At 38.7% G+C, this 19,622-nt stretch overlaps 1 protein-coding gene across 3 annotated transcripts in view; it reads left to right on the forward strand.

Moving 5' to 3' along the window:
* The first annotated feature begins 17,853 nt into the window (after positions 1-17,853).
* The window catches only part of htr4 (5-hydroxytryptamine receptor 4), a 177,556-nt gene continuing 175,787 nt past the window's right edge, over positions 17,854-19,622 (forward strand). For all 3 annotated transcript variants that reach the window (XM_044205694.1, XM_044205691.1, XM_044205695.1), the window contains exon 1: positions 17,854-18,137. In XM_044205694.1, coding sequence (XP_044061629.1) covers positions 18,077-18,137 — 61 coding nt within the window. In that variant the 5' untranslated portion in view covers positions 17,854-18,076. The remainder of the gene's footprint in view (positions 18,138-19,622) is intronic.

The raw sequence follows: 19,622 nt of genomic DNA on the forward strand, positions 1-19,622 counted from the left end.
AAAATCTGTACAAAGACCTCAAATTACCCATTACATGAATTATCAATAATACGTGATATGAAAGCAATTTGGAGACAAAACAATTAAACAACAATAAAAGTGCAAAACAATAATCCCTGAGGTTTTTCTAAACCTTTGGCAAATGAAGGTACCTGTTTTTGTATTAATATAGTTTTTAGCTAATTGTGTTTTTCTGCATTTGTTTGCTGGGAGGACTGTTCTTTTATCTTTTCTATTTTTGCTTTCTGGTTTGGAGTTAATTGTGTCTGAGTTATACTGTCTGTTGTTATTTTTTATTTTTTTAGCTGACATTTTAACTGATATATGACTGACTGATGTCACTTGGCGGCAAACCAATTTCCCTTCTTGTAAGAAAGATTGATTAGCATTTTGTGGATTTTTAATATGTTAAATGTTTTCATTTGTGTGCTGTGTTAAACATTGTCTTGCCCTTCTTGCTTGTACTTTTAGCTCACCAAATTAACTTCTTAACAACTTTAGTTGTAATTCCAATAACTTAAACTAAACTCAAATAGGAAAAAAAAATCAACTACAACTTCTATTATTGCTAATATAATATAATATAATATAATATAATATAAGTATTATTTCTTAACATTATGTCTCAGACCAGGACTACAAAAACTACATTAGCTGCTGTCTATGTTTGCTTTCAAAGTTTTCATGATTTTTGCTCCCACCATTTGGATTAGTCCATAGAAGTGAAATCAGTTGAGGACGCTGGCAAGTCTTGCTGGATTTAAAACAATTGAAAAGTCTATTGTAATGATTCTCTCAGCAACTGTCTAATTTTAGACCTTCTTAGTGTTATTATTTTTTAAATACTGTTTTATTTGTTTGACTCATTTGTCTTGTTTTGTCTATAACTTCTATGCTGTTGGCATATTTCTGATTTCTGTCACAAAATTAAAACTTTGACTAGAATCAAATGCAAATGCTAATGCTTATAAATAACTGTGTCTAAAATCACTCCCTCATTCATACATTCACCATTCCCTACATAAGAGACAATCAATAGTTTACTATGTAGTGAGCAGTAATTTGAGATTTGAGACATTTATGAATCATCGCCATTTTGTTTTCTCCTCGACTGCCAGTGATGGCGTATGACCATTTATCCATTTGTTCTATTTACACTTGCTTGAGTGTTTGCCTCAGTATTATAATATTCATCTCATATTTCCCGGTTTCTTGATGAGCTGGTGTCATTTTACAACACAGATTGGTTCATTTTAGTGTTGCTGTTTGTTGTACTTTAATATTGCCATTATCAAAGCCAGAATTTCACAGCTGACTCACACGAAAATCAGATGAAACACACGTGCAAAACTGCTTTTTTCTTTTTAATCATTACACAGCTGTCAGATACATTCTCTCATTTTGCACTATTTACTACAACTGAATGTCCAACAGCTACTGAATCGAAATAATTGGAAACATGAGACAGTTTTCTCCCAGCAACATGCAACAGCAGGGAACCGCTGAGCTCTTTCAAATCCCTCTTGTTTCTGCTCAGAGACTCAGATTAAAGAGCTAATTATGTTTGTGAGCAGTTGTCCAGGCGCTCAATACACACACACCCACACTTAAGCAGACCCAAGCATACAAACATACACACAGAGGTATGCATGCAAACTCAATTTGAACTCACACACATTGTAGATACACAGATAGATTCACGGATATACTCACACATGAGCAAGGTACAAACTGGTAGACAAATATTCCCCATCACAAATACAGTCACACATAAATACAGCACAAAGTCCGCTTCAAATCGACAACAAATGTGAAGGTAACTTTACTGTTTTCAAGACGATTGGAAAGAGAAGCAAGATGATGTCTGGAGAATGAAAGCATGGGAATTATCACCAACGCTGCAGGTCTACATTAGTCTCTTTTAGCTCATTGTTTTGGTTTTTATGACACATTTATCGTGTGGTTCAGTCTCGGCTCTCATCAATCTTATTTCCAGCAGCATCAGGCAGCTGTTTTCAGTAAAATAGCTCTGATAAATACACTGTGCACTACCTGTCCACCACCAAACAGCAGACAGGCACAGTTAAAGACTAGCTGGTGAAGAAAGTGGAACATCTAGCAGCTAAAGATATTTTTCTCAGGAGTTGGTGGAGACCAAACCAGAGCTAAAAGGAGAGTGAATATTGAACTTACATTCAAGTGGCAAGAAACACGACTCCAATGGGATGATAATGTTGCTCTGTGTCTGCTGGATGTGGAAGCAGAAATCGTTTTGCTAACATGTTGGCCATGACAACCTTGTAAGACGAATAGGTTAAGGTTATGTATTGGCTTGTTTAGATGTTTTTCTGCTCCCTAGTGGCAAGAAATAAATGAATGCAGCTTTAAGGAGTTTGTTTATCATGACCATAGTATGATTATTTTCCTATCCTAACATGAGAGACAGATCTTGGGTTTTGATTTGATACCTAGTAATACCATGCCAGGTATTACTAATGCAGATTGTTATCATTGTAGAAAGAGAGAACCTTTTCATATAATTTGGAGTGAATACGCATGAAAGTACAATTCAGATACTGGCCTTTTCTTTTGGTGAAGCAAGACAAAATACATGCAATTCAGCAGTGATAAACATGTCAAAACAAACCCTGAAACAATGAAACTAGACTACAGAGACTCAGAAAAACAAAAGGTGGGGCATAGGTACAAGTTGATGTACCTGTGCAGGTTTGGTGCATGTGTGTGTGTGTGTGTGAGGGGGGGACATAAGCATTTTAGTTGTTTGTGTGTATGAGACAGATGAGAATATGTTTGAAAACAGATTAATGAAGCTCTCGCAAAAGTTTAGTCAGAAAGACTTGACTTCTGCATGGTCAGGTGTAGTAATTCTCATACTATCCGCATGACAAATCTGGCTCCTCTCTGTCCAAATTGAAACACCTGTTCAATCATTTAGGCATCCCCCTCTCTGACAAAAAGCAAAACAAAACCTACCCACCTCAAGTCACACAGCTGAGATGAAAGCTTCTCTCCTAGTTGAGAAGCTGGAGCACATTTGCGAAATTAACCCAGTCTTACTGCATCAACAGAAGTGACAAAACAGCAAAAGCTTTTTCTCCTCGGCCATCGAAAATTCTGTGATGCGCGTTGCTCCCCAGGGTCACTCGTTCATGTCCAGACTATTGGCCATGGTTTCGCCTGTGCCTATTCTGCATGATGTCATTACATTAAATGAAGGCTGCCAAAGACCCTCTATAAGATAGATATAATGCATTACAGGCAGCCCCAAGGGTATCAAATGGGATACACCTCCTGTCTCCTAAGTGGTTGACTCTCCCCAGTTAAATAATAATAAATATAATAGTATAGTATTATTAAGCAAAGAAACAATTTTTATTTCAGTTTTAACATTTAATTCTTGGTTTCGCGTTTAACTCCCTTTAGATTAGATTGTTTATCCGGTTGGAAAGCGACGTCGGCAGCATTGCAGTGAAACCAGACCGACAGCTAGAGATCCGATGTTGCCAGACCTTACGAGAGTGCGTGGTTGAGACAGAGACAGGTCTCGATGAAAGTTTATTTTCTCCTGTGTGGTCTGTCTGAAAAAATCCCATTTTAGTGTCAGATGTTTGGAAGATATGTGGCTTGTGAAAAAATGGGTCTCATATTTACTTTGGTGACTATAAGGCGAAAGATCTGTCATAATCTGTGCTCATGCTCACTTCTCCGATTGGATTGAATAGACTCAGGTCCAAGCTCGAGGCCTCCTCTGCACTCATGAATCTATCCCATCGCAGTAGCATGTCACTTGTGGGGGAAGTCTGGCAACGCAAACAGTGTGTCTCAACAATGTAACAATGAAGCATTCGTAGGCATCATTAATAAGGCCGCTCATCCAGTCTTGAAATCATGCCTTCATGAGATGCATCACATGGCGATCAGTCATGCACAATTTCATAATCACAGTCCGTCACATGCCAGGTCATGCTAACGTCATTGCTGATTCTTTATCCCGTTTTAACTTCCAGGTATTCAAGAGCCTTTGCCCAGAAGCTAGCCCAGCGCCCAGCAGTTCCTCCTCCAGAATCATAAGCCCTGCATTAAATCAGCTTTCCCTGCAGTCATATCTAGAATCAGCCAGGTTTACATGAGAAAGGTTCTAGCCGCTTCTACCCTGAAAGCCTTTGATTTTGCTTGGAAAATCCTTGCCTTGCTCTGTGTTTATCTGATTTGCCACTAAAACCTGTTACAATCAGTTTGCGCATCTATTGCATGGCTGTGCAGCACTATCAAGCCACAATGTATAAGAGGCCTGGTTGCAGGCATCCAGTTCAATGCTAGATGTTTTGATCCATCTTTCCCCAGCCTATTCTCCATTTAAAAGTTATGTATAAAGTTTCCCCCTCAAACACTGATAATAGACTCCCTGTTGCACTCTCTATCTTGCATAAATGCTATCGGTCTTGAGAGTTGGTTGTTTTTCTCCCTACGTAGTCTCACTCCTGGATTGTTCCTTCCTATTAGCCTTTTACAGGTTTTTAAGGAGCAGGGAATTCACCACTCAATCCCAGCTAAAGATGTTACCTTTTCAGATTGAACTTTTCACCCAGATTTCCTTAGTCTTTTCCTCAAACACTCTAAAGCTGGAGGTGCTTGCACTTATCATTGCTCGCACTGATTCTCATTTCTGTCCGTTTAAATCCATGTGTAATATTTAAAAAACAGACCTGTCTCCGACCCTTGTGCCCTTCTCTTTGTAACCCCTGACAATAACCCCATGTTCAAATCTTGGTTTAGCTATCATTTAGAGCAGACTCTCCTGAGATGTAACATACCCCCAAAGTAAGACGGTGTAGTCCCTCATTTGTCCAGGAGTGTTCTATCGTAGAAAAGGTTTCAGTCGTAGTCATCTGGACACTGTTTTTAGAATCAAGACGTTTCAAACATTGGGATGGGAGCCTTAAGCATTCATCGCAGCAGGGCATTGGGGTGAGGGCTTGCTCCCCTTCTTTGTGGGATTTTTTAAGCTGCTGCTCAGGGCAGACGCCCTCCACCACCAAAATCTCCCCGTGGAGTCTAAGCGCCAAAGACTCTATCAAGATTAACATCCCAAATCATCTGTTTATATAAACTCTTTACTTTATTCATTCTCAATTGAGAATGACTTCCGGATGGGAGCCGAAACGTCTTGATTCTAAAAACAGTGTCCAGATGACTACGACTGAAACCTTTTCTACGATACCCCAAAGCATCATTCAGGTCATTCATTTAGAATAGGTGCTGCAACCTCCACTGCCATGCAAGGTCTTTCAACAGCTTCCCTTCAACAACTGGGCTGCTGGTCCTCTTCTCACCTTTATTTTGCTGCACTCCAAATGACTAATTAGCAGGTCACTGCTGACCTATCTGGCCAAATCCATTCATTACTGGTTTTCTGTCTTCTATGCTCATTAATCAAGGTCACTGCCATCCATTTGCCATTGCTGGCCAAACTGTACATTGCAAGCAGGGCATTGCGCCCCCTAGCCATTGGTGGCTAAAGAAAGAAAAAACAAAACACATCACAAGCAAGGCATTGTGCCCCCAAGCCACTGCTGGCTAAAGCATCCATTGCAAGCAGGGCATTGGGGTGAGGGCTTGCCCCCCTTCTTTGTGGGATTTTTTAAGCCGCTGCTCAGGGCAGACGCCCTCCACCACCAAAATCTCCCCGTGGAGTCTAAGCGCCAAAGACTCTATCAAGATTAACATCCCAAATCATCTGTTTATATAAACTCTTTACTTTATTCATTCTCAATTGAGAATGACTTCCGGATGGGAGCCGAAATGTCTTGATTCTAAAAACAGTGTCCAGATGACTACGACTGAAACCTTTTCTACGATACCCCCAAAGCATCATTCAGGTCATTCATTTAGAATAGGTGCTGCAACCTCCACTGCCATGCAAGGTCTTTCAACAGCTTCCCTTCAACAACTGGGCTGCTGGTCCTCTTCTCACCTTTATTTTGCTGCACTCCAAATGACTAATTAGCAGGTCACTGCTGACCTATCTGGCCAAATCCATTCATTACTGGTTTTCTGTCTTCTATGCTCATTAATCAAGGTCACTGCCATCCATTTGCCATTGCTGGCCAAACTGTACATTGCAAGCAGGGCATTGCGCCCCCTAGCCATTGGTGGCTAAAGAAAGAAAAAACAAAACACATCACAAGCAAGGCATTGTGCCCCCAAGCCACTGCTGGCTAAAGCATCCATTGCAAGCAGGGCATTGGGGTGAGGGCTTGCCCCCCTTCTTTGTGGGATTTTTTAAGCCGCTGCTCAGGGCAGACGCCCTCCACCACCAAAATCTCTCCGTGGAGTCTAAGCGCCAAAGACTCTATCAAGATTAACATCCCAAATCATCTGTTTATATAAACTCTTTACTTTATTCATTTGTCTCTCCTGATTAAACTGTAGATAATACTAGTACTACCACTACTAATACTACTAATGATAATGAAACCAAAGATGGTAAGAGAGAAAAGGGAAAGAAAAGGAAAACCCCCCCAAAAAAGATAAATAATTAGTACAAAAGAAACTCTAAACATCATGATCATAGTAATAATGGTAATACTAGCTAAGCTGTCAGTCGTCCCTTTTTTAAAAATGAAATGAAAGTATTGAGGCATACTGACAATGGTGGTACTTGTCAGAAGAGAGTAGGTAGCGATATATTTGCTTGACAAAATGACAACATATTTACTGACAGATCCTACAAATTATAGGGTGACTGATTAACTTGAAGGGCTGTTCTTCAACGGTTGTATAGCATTTTGAGAAGGAACCTGTATGACGTTTATGTGTTTTGTCTGTGTGTAATTGCAGGAAATGGAGGTTTACTTACAGGCCAAAGTTACAGAAATGACAGACAAAGTTTAATGATGAGCAGCTCATCTTTTAATAGATCTATAATGCAGACGGCGTTGTAATTACACCCTGCTCTCATAGAGCATCTGAGGTGTGTGGATAAGTGGGCTAATATGCACATGTGGATGAGTACAAAGGGGTATTTTGGGTGAGTGCGTTAAACGATGCTGATGTTGTTGATGTGTGTGTTTTTAAAGTGTGTTTTTGTGAGTGTGTGTGTTTATCCCATTCCAGCTAATTACCTTGGCTTCGTGCAGCGGGCTGTGTTCAGTTTGTTCAAGCGAAACAATGGCAAACTCTACGACCCCTTCAGATATTAATTGGGAATCAAGTGAGTAAGACTATCAGCCGCAAAACCTCAACAAAACTTTTTCACTTCCTTCCTGCCAGTCCTGCGGCCGGGAGAGCAAGACAGAGAGAGAGCAAGTGACGGAGAGTATGGAGGAAAGTTTTTGCATTAGCTTCAGTACATTCTGTTTTGCCTCTTTGTTCATTCACAAAACAAATAGAAAATACTGTAAGAATGAAACCAATTCAGTCCCACAGAACGTACATGTATGCTGTCACTTAAATGTAGGTGCGACTATTTTGTGTCATCAAGTTGAAAGTACCAGAATGCCTGAAAGGAATATTTGATTTTTGAAATGATGAAGTAATCACTTTTCCCAGTGTCCCAGTAGTGTAACACTGTAGGTTTTGATTTTCAGTAATTATATGTCAGTTACTAGCCTGGTTAAAATTGATTATGTAATATATTTATGACGAGAGCAAAGGAGGAAGTCAGGTTACATTATTGTAGAGAGGAGGTCAGGGTGGATGGATGGGACAACAAAATATTAGACTTTAGCACGGGAGATCACAACGTCGTTTCCTGTTTCCAACAGTCAAAGTGTTTTTTAACCTTGACCACGATCATTCCTGAACCTTAACCAAGTGTTTATTATTGTCACCATGACGACAAAGCTCCCCTAACCTTAGCAAAGTAGTAATTTTAACCAAAACCAGTAACTTTCCCAAGTTGTTTTGTACCTTAACCTAACCAAACCTTAACCATAGCATTGTTACATCATAACATTTGTCTGTGCTTTCCAAAACCATTACCAGACAAATGATCTTGTCCTAACAATACAGGCGTCAGATCAGAAAGTGCTTCTGTGACTTGTTACCAAGACTACAGATGTACTCTGGTGATGTAGATATACAATAGCACAGCAGCAGTTCTGCCAAATAAGGCCTGATGCTGGGCTGTTTAAGACTGAAAATGTACTGCTTTCTGCTATGGATCTTGGAATATTGGTTTAAGAGAAAATACTTTTGGAACTGCACATGTATTCCTCCCACAAGAGACAGGCTATATGTGAGAAAATAAATAACCTAATGTTGTCAGCTCAACAAAAAGATAAGTGAATTATGAAGAATCCCTGTGGGAGATTTCTTGTAAAACTTCATAATGCATCATTTAATTTGCTGCAATATTCTTTACTGCTGTGAGTGAAGTGTTTTCATGTCTGAATTTTTACATTCTCACAATTACTCTCTGTCGGTCGTCTCTCTCCCTCACTGTTTCGATCTAGCTGATGTCTCTCCTACGTGTGTATAATCAAAACAGTGCTGCAGATTTTATACCTGCTTTTCTCTGACGTTAAATTGAAGATGCAGTTTCCTCTGCCACTCTGTCAGCCTGCGGGGCAGCAGTTATTTGTTCAACTTTCCATTACCTCCTCCCATATCCTTAGTAAATACCCCCAATTGTTTTGCCTTGGCTCATTATGTCTACCACTGTCAGCTCGAAGTGCATGTACTGTAGGCAGATGAGACTGGATGCTTTAGTACATGGAAATACTCTCATTTTGAATTTATGTCACATAAAGATAAGGGAAAGTTTTGTCCAGGTCAGAATCACCTGAAATTGGTGGCAGAAGAATGTCATCCCGTTATAGATAATGATGAGAACACCTCAACCCTGCTGTAACAGACAGAACAGCAGCAACTGTGTTAGGTTGCATATTGAGGAAATGTTGCTCGTGTCCACATTGGACTCACTGTCAGAGAAATTATTAACATGAAAAATAACTTAAAAATGTGTATGACTTTTAGAGAGTCACACACAAAGTAATCATCAATGGCATTAAATATTTAGTAATAAGTAATTTCATTGCAACTTTAGGAGAGTAATGAGTAATTTATGAATGTATTACTACCTTCACTGACAGTGCTCTTTACCTTCCAAACAAAGGCATTTAGCAGTTACTTCTAAACTTCTAAACCACCTTCACCAAATCCTTTATTGGCCAGGAGTCCTACAGTAAATTGTTTACATAAAGTATAACACGTCAACTACAAAGAGCTTTTATTTGTAACTGGCTTTATTAGAGACAAATCGTTATTCTGTTTTATAAATATATTTAATCGTATTTTAGTAAGAAGCCTTCCTCTTTTAATTTGCTGTTGCTCCAGATGTGACATTAAAAGCCTTCCAGTGACTCACAGGGCATAATTCCTCCCTTTCCTGCAAGGCTTTTAATGTGAAACACTTGCAGGAAGTGTTGAGTTTCATTGACAGTAGCTTGACACAGATTAAAAGAATGGCAAAGTAGAGGTGACTGGAATTATTTAGTAAATGAAAATGGTATTTCTGTTAAAAAAAGCAGCAGACTCATAATTTGATGTAGATAATATGATGAATTATTAGCATAGAAATGTATATTACACTGAATTTACTATTAGGCATTGTACATACAGGTAATATCCCCCAAAATGTTTTTATTTGTCCTTTATTTTGGACTGGCCTTGATTTGTTTGTTGCAGACATGTCCTGGTTATTATGCCAGTTTTTATTTGAGATTTTTACAATGATCATATTTTCCACTGGCTAACCTGACCTGTGGACGGTAAATGAGCATCGATGAGTGACTGACACTCGGCCAGTGGCCAATTAACAACACAGAGTTACGTAGTGACCACAGTCTGTTATTGGTTGACGCAGGGCAGCGGTCTGTACTTTTAGCCATAGAGGGCTGAACAGGTTTTTAAGTTGTCGGACAGTAACAGCAGGCGTCTGCTTAATGTGGTTATACAGACTGTTATGGTGAACACTGGGGCTCAGCTTACTGCTCAGAAAGAGACAAATCATGTGATTCACTCCAACTCCAGTATGACAATATTTTCACCATTAAAAAAAAAGCATTAGTTCTTTGAAAATTGCTGCTGAAATTAAAAAAGATGACTCATCTTGGGTCTATTACCAAACGATATTTTTTAGCTGTGGATTGGAATGGGTTTGTCTTTAATGCAGACTGATTTTCAGGCAGAAAAACAATCTCCAAAATGGATATTCCATTAGGAGAAGGTTTGCTGTGTCCATTTTGGTGAAAAGAGTTGCTGCTTGAAGCACAGATGATTTTCTACACAATAACATTCTTGCTTGGCAGTGAAAATTTTTACATGACTCATGACCACTCAGGTTTAATCTGCTCATTACTGACCGATTTAACCAGCAGCCGGAAAGAGGCTTGTATCACCACTGCTGTACGCTGTCGGATAACAAGGCAAAAGAATGTTCCTGAAAGGGTATAAATGGGACTGCAACCTGTTGGTGCAGGAGGGTTGTTCAAGTCCACCTTTTTACCTTTAGATAATGTAATCACAAGGTATTAATGTATTAAAATGCCCATGCAGATCGATCAAAATGCAATTAACAAGTAATATGATCAACTGCCAAATAATGTAATAAAATCTTTAGTCAATAGTTAGTTTTTTTAACTAATATAATGATGCAAACATAGGTTTTATTACATTTTTAACTTCTTATATCACACATTTGTCAAATTAAAAACTAAACTTTTGAAATTGTGTTTTCAGAATTTTAATTTGTAAAAATTAAATAATTATAAAAATTTTAGGTGACTTCAATTTACCTTGATCTGTCTTTTTTGTAACGCAGATTTTAAACTTGGGCATGAAAAGTTATTCTTGACCTTGAAAAAGACAAGTTTGACAAAAAAGAAAATTAGAGAAAATCGTAACTCAAGGTCCGCTTACTAGCTTTTGCTGGTTGAAAGCTCTGGAAGAAAATCTAATGAGTAGACCTCAAGTTAAATTTCCTTCGGCAAACCAGTTTGTGACTTTTGTTTGTTTTAAAGTGTAGACATTTTTTTCTTGCTTGCTTTATTATTTAAACAAATTTATTAAGTATATGTTTCCATTATTTTGGCCATCATTACTATTGGTTATAATATTTTACTCACCAACCTAACAGCAACATCACAAGAAGCTGCTGTAAAAGATGAATCATTACAGAGATGAGAAACTGTGCAAGGGAAGTAGAGCAGTAAAAAGTCAAATCAATATTTTCCCCCAAACGAAATAACTTTTTATCTTAAACAGAAATGCTGTCACATGCTGTTGCACACACTTTAATACTTCAGTACTTGCAATGGGAATAAAGAGAGCTATATGGAGAGAGCATATGATTAATAAAAAGAACTATATGCAGAGAGCATATGAGTTGTTTTCTTGTTGCCGCATTGATATTGATAAAAGAGGCAGAAGAACTGGGGAGAGGGAAAGAGAGACATAAAAAACAAGACAGAAAACTGAAAACAGGAGTGAAAAACATTATTCTGAGAAAGAGAACATTGACCGGGCTAAACCAAAATACCAAGTAAGTTGAAGATTATATCCTCCTTTCAGGGCCAAATAAACTGGCTGAGTGAGCGTCTCTGTGGAGTCAGAGATGCTGAGCAGAGATGGATGCTGACCAGAACCAGGCTCAGCGCCCACACTGACACTGAAAACCATGGCAACCATAGGTTTGGCATAAAAAGCTGCTCACTGTACAGCAGAAAACAGTGAAACACAAATGACACACTGGTTTGTTGAAAACAATCAGTGTATTATTGTCATGTTATTTATGATATCTTGTTATAAGAGGACCTTGACCTTGACTAGTATGCAGAAAACTGGTGTTTGGAATTCGTACTATTGTTAGCATTAGCACTATTTCAAGATCACATTTCCCATTTCCCACAAACCCTTTTTGATTCTTCTTTTGGCCTTTAATTTTTCCTACATTAAACAGAAACTCTTTAGTTTTATTTAACCTGGAAAAAGGTTTGTTTTGTGCTGTAAAAGCCGACGTGGTTTGCATGCAAAAAGCAAATCAAAATCTTCTCAGCAGACAAATTTGTTAGTAATCACACCAATGTCTCTAAATTCTAGTTTTAACTTATTTATGTTAATATGTTCCATGTAGCTACATGGAAACTTTAAATATAATTTTAACATAAATCCATGTCAACAAAGGAGGAAAACCTGTATTTTAACCTGTCAAGGTAACTTTGCTCAAGCCCCAATTTTGATCTGCATTGTTTTGATATGGCAGTAACATATGTATTGTGGAAGCCTTTGGGGGAAGTAATGCCAGTAAAACATTCTGAAAATGAGCCGAAATGAAGCGAACAAGAGGAAAAATGTGAAAGAAAGTAAAAGAGTTAACGACAGAACGCACACACAGAGAAAAGAATTAGAAATGGAGCGAAGAATGAGAACAAAAACAAGAGAGGAGGAGAAAGAGCAACAGAAATAAGACAGGAGAAAGAGAGGAAGGGAATTGGAGAGAAGCTTGAAAGAGAAAGCGATATGGGCTCTTCAGTGACAATCAAAGCTGGCTGGCCCTGTCTGACGGTCGTTATCTCTGCCAGCACCGTGCCGCCTCCACAAAACGTCTGCTGGCCTCACTCAGATTCCCAGACACGGCAACAAATTAATACAAATGGTGTTTTCGCTTAGAAAAACACAGACCGACGCGCAGTGATTTCAGTGGAAAGGCGCGCGCACACACACACACACGTTACACAGCATTTTAGTGAGGGTCACCAGGACCATGTGCATGAAAAGACATTACCAGTGTGTTTCTATGGTCTAAAAAGACAGGAAGTTAGTTATTGTAGTTTGTCCTGTTTATTAAAAAAATAAATAAACAGGACAAACTACAATAACTAACACTAGCATGCACTTGTCCCTTTCACCTCACATACAGTATCTTTGCCTTGTTGACTCTCCCTCCGTGCCTCCCCTTAAACGCTCTGGCGACCCCCTGCGGAGGTGCGCCTCACAGTTTGAAAACCTCTGCTGTAGCACCACTTTTAGTGAAATATCTTGACAGCCATGGATGGATGCCATGAAATCTTCTACAGACATTCATGGTGCCCAGAGGGGGATTCCTTCTGACTTTTCCTTTGCCACCACCAGTTGGTCAAAGTTTTGTCCTATAAAATATCACAACATCTATCACAATGGATTTTGTACTGAAATTCATGGTTCCCAGTCGATGCATTTTAATGACTGTAGCGCCACCATGAGGATTACATTTGTGGTTTTTAAGAAATATCTCAGCAACTGTTGGACTGATTGGCAATGAATGCGTTCCCCTCGGGAAGTAACTTAGGTGATTCATTAACTCTTCTTCTAGCGCCATCATCAGCTCAAATTTTTCATTTCTCCAACACTTTGGTTTATGACCAAATTCCTAACTAATCTGCCTCAGTTGTACTTTGTGTTTACTGCTACTTAGGAAATGTTAGCATGCTAACATGCCCAACAAAGATGGAGAATGTGGTAAAAATGATACTTGCTAAATAGCATGTTGGCATTTTCATTTTGAGCATGTTATCATGCTGATGTTAGCATTTAGCTCAAAGCACTGCTGTGCCTGAAACCTCACAGAGCTGCTAGCCTGGCTGTAGACTCGTAGTCTTGTTTGACTGACCAGGAGTCAGAGGTGTTAAAGATCATTTTGGAGGTTCGCAAAATGATTCATGGAATTCCTTTTGGCAGATTTTTCAGCTCTTGCTTTTTTAGTCAAACATGTCATAGTTTTCAATTTCTAAACCACATTTAATCAAATGAATCAACCTGAAAGGAAAATTTACTTTTGTTGAAATATTCACTGCCCATTAAGCCCGCCTGTGATCTGGGGTCGTTAGTAGGCATCCATTCATTTAAAACCCTGAAAAAGATTTTAGAACCACTGGTTAGAGACGATGCACAAGTCTGATTCAACTGGTGGGAGTTAGATGTGAATCAGTTTGAAAGCTTCAGTGTTGGAAGTCATTTCGCTGATATGGACCAGAGAGCCAGAGGTTCACTCGTGGTCTGCATCAGCTAAAAGTCTATTTCGGAAGAAGTCACAGCCAGGTCACAAATATGAATTTCATTTTCAGCAGGCGCATAATGACAAAGTGGTCGAACCCACAAATCTCTGGTAGATGGAAAAGGGGTAGCAGAAAGTAAATACAAAAAATAAGATTATGTGTGAGTGAGTAATGAGTGATATAGATTTTTTGTGCAAACAATGTAACCATGTTATCTAAATGCATGCATTAGCTACACAGTTGGTAACTCATATCATACTCATTGTCATCAAACTCCACTTTGGAATAGAAAACCTTTGATGACGTCAAATAATGTGAACAACATGTACTATTTTTACAGGAGTTTACAAAAGGCCACATTTCAAAATAGCGGAAAGGTCAGATATTGATATGTTTGGTTTAATCAATATTCAAGCTCAACTTGGTGTTAGAATACATCTCACTATTACACTGACATTTTCCTAGTTGACCTTTCTGTTTCTGCATATAGGCTTAACTAATAATTTGGCCATGTAGCTGTTTGACTGTGGACCCTGTCAGTCTCAGGCTCCATCTCATTATGAACAAGAACCAAAGCTATTTGAACTGCTTCAACCAGAAGGAGCAGTCTAACATTTTGCGGCAGAGCACCAAGCCTCAGACTTCGAAATTCTGACTACATTACATGCAGCAGCTGAGGTCACCAAACTGTCCACTCTGCACTCCTCAGCTGTGCTTTGAGATTGAAAAACCTTGGCAAATACCTGACACCTGCTAACCTTAAAAAATATCAGGAAAATATAAATAAAATATCAGTATAATTTCTGACAAATATTAGTAAAATATTGTAAAAATATCAGTAAAACATCTGAAATTATTTATAAGATATCTGAAAAATATCAGTAAAATAGTCGAAAAATATGAATAAAATATCTGACAAAACTTAGTTGTAGGAGTGGTTTTAAAAAATTCTATGGATTTTTGGATATTGTTTTCTGCTTTGATTCACACCTGTGAATCAAAGGTGAAAACCTCCATGAAGGAACAAGGTACAAACCTCAGAGGCTAATTTAAAGCCTACGGAGAGTCACTGATAACTACAGTACAGTATTCCTCTAACTGGCCCCAAAGAAGCACAATTACTTTTAACACTACTGCTTATTAAATATATCTCGAAGAATGTATTTTATATTCTGTATTTGTCCCTTTCCTCTAATCTTATACCTTTTGTCAACTGAATACATCTTTTTCCACTTTTTTGCCTTATAAAGGCCGCTGTAATTAATAACAAACGATGGCTGCCATACATATAAGTGAGCATCAATTCTTGTTATAACTGTAGGTCCTTGCATTTTTCACTTTTTGGGTTTGCATTACATTTTCACCCTAATGAATTGTGCTGCAGTTCTTTCAAGAAAAGGCTGACATTTTCAGGCATGCTGTTACTTGGTGCCAACGAAGTTCAAATCATACTGAGCTGCCTAAATTAACAATTATAAATGAGACCGTAACAATACACAGCTCCAAACATGTGTGGTCCCCATGCTCCTAGGATCGATAAAGATGTAGTTCCAATTGATTGCAGCAGCTGAGGAAAAGTGGGGAGACAAAATGATCAGATCAGTTAGCCTCGCCTCTTCAGACTGCATGGTCAAAAAAGCCCTGATGGAGAAATCCTGACCACCTCCTGCTAGATCTCACTGCACTCCCGACTCCAAATGTATATACAGTACAGTTTGTTTCACACCTGCATTTTATTGCCAAGAGGTTAGACTGCGCCAAGTAAGAAAAATATAAAAGGTACCATGCATATTTTCTTTTGGCAGGTTTGTTCCCCTGAAAGTGCAAATCCACAAAGAGAAGTTAATACTTGTCCTCATTGTTTTGCTTTTATGAGGACATGTACTGAGAAGGGTCTCTTGAATCTGAAATTATAACTAAAAATAAATGAGTGGTGAGTTCCTGTGTGCAAGATTAGCATTAGATTTTCGTTACAGCCTTAAATATGCCATAAAAATAAATTCAGAGGTAACCATGGACACTGATCCATCACAGAGCTGCATTAGTTGTGCTCCTGCATTAATCTCATACATTCCTGTACCTTAATTGTGCTCGGTAAATAAAAGGAATCTGATATTTCCTTGAGTGTTTGGTCAAGTACTTCTAATGCACTTCAAGTCTGTTTCTTTTCTTTTTTGTTATGTTAAATGATTGTTTTTCGAAAATGTGAGACAAACAGGTTATTTCATAGTGTTTTGTTTTCAGCATGATACATATTTTGGGTGTAAGTAAAATTGGGTTACAGAAAAACAGGCTTAACAATGATTTTGTGAAGTGAGAGGACAGAGGGAAAATGGTGAGACCGGAAAGCTCATCACAGGAAGCCATTACACAGAGATCCAGCTAGCCCAGGTCCATTTGGGGATATCAGGAAAGATGAAAGTTTGGTTGCGTTTTCTCTGCACCTCTATTCCAACTTCTAATGCACCTCGTATTTGGATAGTTAGGATATAATATGATGCTATTTATCCTAGGTGAGTTTAGTTTACAGGCCGGCGAGGCCAGCACAAAACAACAGTGCACAACCTACATGTGAGCAGGAAGCATTCACAGCAGGCCACACTTTCTAACCTAACAACATTCATTTAAATTAATATAGATTTTTAGCTGTTCCATACTAGCATAACTAGGGAACACTTTCCATGCTGACACTTCAGCATGACGAGCGACGGCTTTAGCAGTTCAAACTTTCAGGATTGCACTTAAGCATATTTAGCAGTTTCCAGGCTAACACTTTGGCATAACAAACTAAAACGTTAGCAGTTAATGACCAATGCTAACACTTTAGCATAATTAGCTAACACTTAGGGTGTTGAATTATTAAACCACCGTAGCATTTAAATATTCAATGCTTACTACAGATGGGCGGAAGATTCCGAAGCTTGTTTCACTCCAGAGAAACACGAGCCCACAGTGGCTCTCGGACTAAACTACACCAAAAAGGTAAATTAATATTTCGTGTCAGCAAAAATAGTTTATATCTAGGCTTTTTGGACACCGCATAATTATTTTACTGTAACATATTGCACAACAACATCTATATTTAATGCAGCACTTCTGAACAAAAGTATACAGATTTAATAATAACACATAGGCTTCTTGGACTTATTGCACACATATGAGACTAAAACTATTAAAATCAGCGAGGTGTGGTGCTTCTGCCGTCTTGATGGGCTGCTCTATGTTTTACAAGCCATCAGATGTCAGTGTTTGCTGAATTTGAAGCCCCAAAGCTTCAAATCTTTTTCGGAACAAATAGAAAGAAAGCCCCAAAAATGTATAAGGCTTCGTCTGCCCATCACTAATGCTAAGACATTAGCATAACTAGCTACATCAATCCGACATCGGTTGATCCTGCAACACCTTGACACATGGAATTGAAGAATCTCAGGCTCTTCAGAACTGACTCAGAGTCTGTGCATACATTACCTGGTTCTTTCTCTTCAATCCACTGCAGAACATTTACTGAACATCACAGAGCCTGCCCTTACATCCCCTCCCAGGTGAGGCCTAATTGTGTGGACTAAACCATTAGTGGGGCAGCTCAACATAAACACACAGTTTGGTCAAATATATATATATATATATATATATATATATATATATACCATTTGTGCAATTATGTGTTCACAAAGCAATAAGCAGGTGTTGAGATGAACATAACTGGTAGCTTCAGGAAACATTTCTCTTTAAAAATACAAAAATGTCTCCACCCCGTTTAATCATGGTGTAACCAGGAACTCCTGTGTAAATACATGTGAAATCCTGGTGATACTGTTTTGGTGAATGAGCACAAGTAGACATTGGACTAAGAGCTGCAGGTTTGTGTGATTGTTCAGTAATGCAGTTTGAGTTTTAACTTCTAGACAATGTAAACATGTTTGGGAACATGTTTGGACTAATTAGCAGTTCGACAAAGCCTGGTTTATTTTCTGGAAGATCTCCACCTGTGGTGCAAGAAGAAGAATCAGAGCTGACCCATGGGTGGTGGAGTGGGGAAGAGTGTTATGTTTAAAAACACTAAGAAAAAAAAAAAAGCAGGTAAGAGATATGTATTATCTACAAGCAACCTCCAATCCGCTCAGGCTTATACTCTTTGGAACGTTGGTTAAGAAGACATTTTGTTGGAAAGTTTTCTCTATATCCTTGAATTTTTGTAATTTTTGATTAGAGTTGAGATTAGGGTATTCTGAGTTTAGAGGTGGGCTGGTTCTGATTGGGAACCTCCCTGATGAATCAACAATACCAAACAAGACAAACAAACAAACAAACAAAGCAGCTGTAAGAAGAACTTTCAGAACTTTGTGAAACACATTTAGATCTGCAGCCTCTACTTTTTTTTGCCACTCATTCACCCATTCACGCACACACTCACCGATGGCAGCATGCTAACACACAGGGTCGGGAGCAATTTGGGGTTCAGTGTCTTGTCCAAGGACACGTCGACATGTGGACAGGAGGTGGTGGGGATCGAACTGCCAACCCTTGCAGATTTGGAAAATACTCTACTGGTTGTCTACGGAAGATTTGAACAGGAACAGAGACTCTGCAGCTGAGCCGCAAATCTGCTGATTCTCCAGTTGGCTCCGTCATGGAAGTCCAAATCTTACTAACAAAAGGACAGTGATTGTTAAGAACACTGTGGTTATGTAGCTAAGAAATTTAAATTGTTTGGACATAAAATCATATTCAAAAAAGGTCAAATGACCACATTCACATTCAAAACAGCACAGAAATACTGGTAAACCAAGTCTGTAAAGCTATTTTTAGAAACACAACCAGTAAAAGTAATTCTCCTTACTGGAGTTCAAATTCACTTACGCAGGAGTCGGTCTGCTTTCACGAAGTCTCCTCTTGACTGAATTATCAAATTAACTCACTCGAATGGTTTTTGATGCTTTTTGAGAAGCTTGTTAATGGCTGATTAGAATGATTAGGATGAGTTAAGTAGAAATATGAGCGAGAGACAGATGGAGGTGCAGGAGACAGGAGATGCTTAAAAGTTGCAAGCAACTTGGAGGTTTCATAGTTGCTTTTTCTGGCTGGTGTCTACAGTCTGCTCCAGCAATCTGTAATGAAGAGTTTTTGTTGTTAGATAACTAACAGCAGAGGAGGCTGGTGTCACTGACTACAAATCTTCTCTCCACATTAAGTCATATCTTGTGTATACCCTTTTATATTTGATCTGTTAATCCCTACCACTTATTTGCCCATTTATGAATTACTTTTATTATTTTTATTTTAGTTTGTGCCTCCAACTGGTGCAGTTGCAACTGTTCAACTGTTCAAGTGGGGCTCCACAGCTCCCAGCCCTGTCAGTGTTTTAACTGATTCGGTATTCACTGTTTCACATTGCTTTCAGTTAACACTTTTTTTTTTTTTTTTTAAAGCTAACTCCTCTCTTGAGCCCTGCTTAGCTGTCCACCTACAAACATAGTGAGGACAAACAAGTTATTCATTTATTCACGTATGCTGCATTCACAATGCTATTTTCACTCCTGCACCTACACGGACAAAACCATCCAT

This window comes from Siniperca chuatsi, linkage group LG8, assembly GCF_020085105.1.
Source record: "Siniperca chuatsi isolate FFG_IHB_CAS linkage group LG8, ASM2008510v1, whole genome shotgun sequence".
Classification (NCBI taxonomy): Eukaryota; Metazoa; Chordata; class Actinopteri; order Centrarchiformes; family Sinipercidae; genus Siniperca; species Siniperca chuatsi.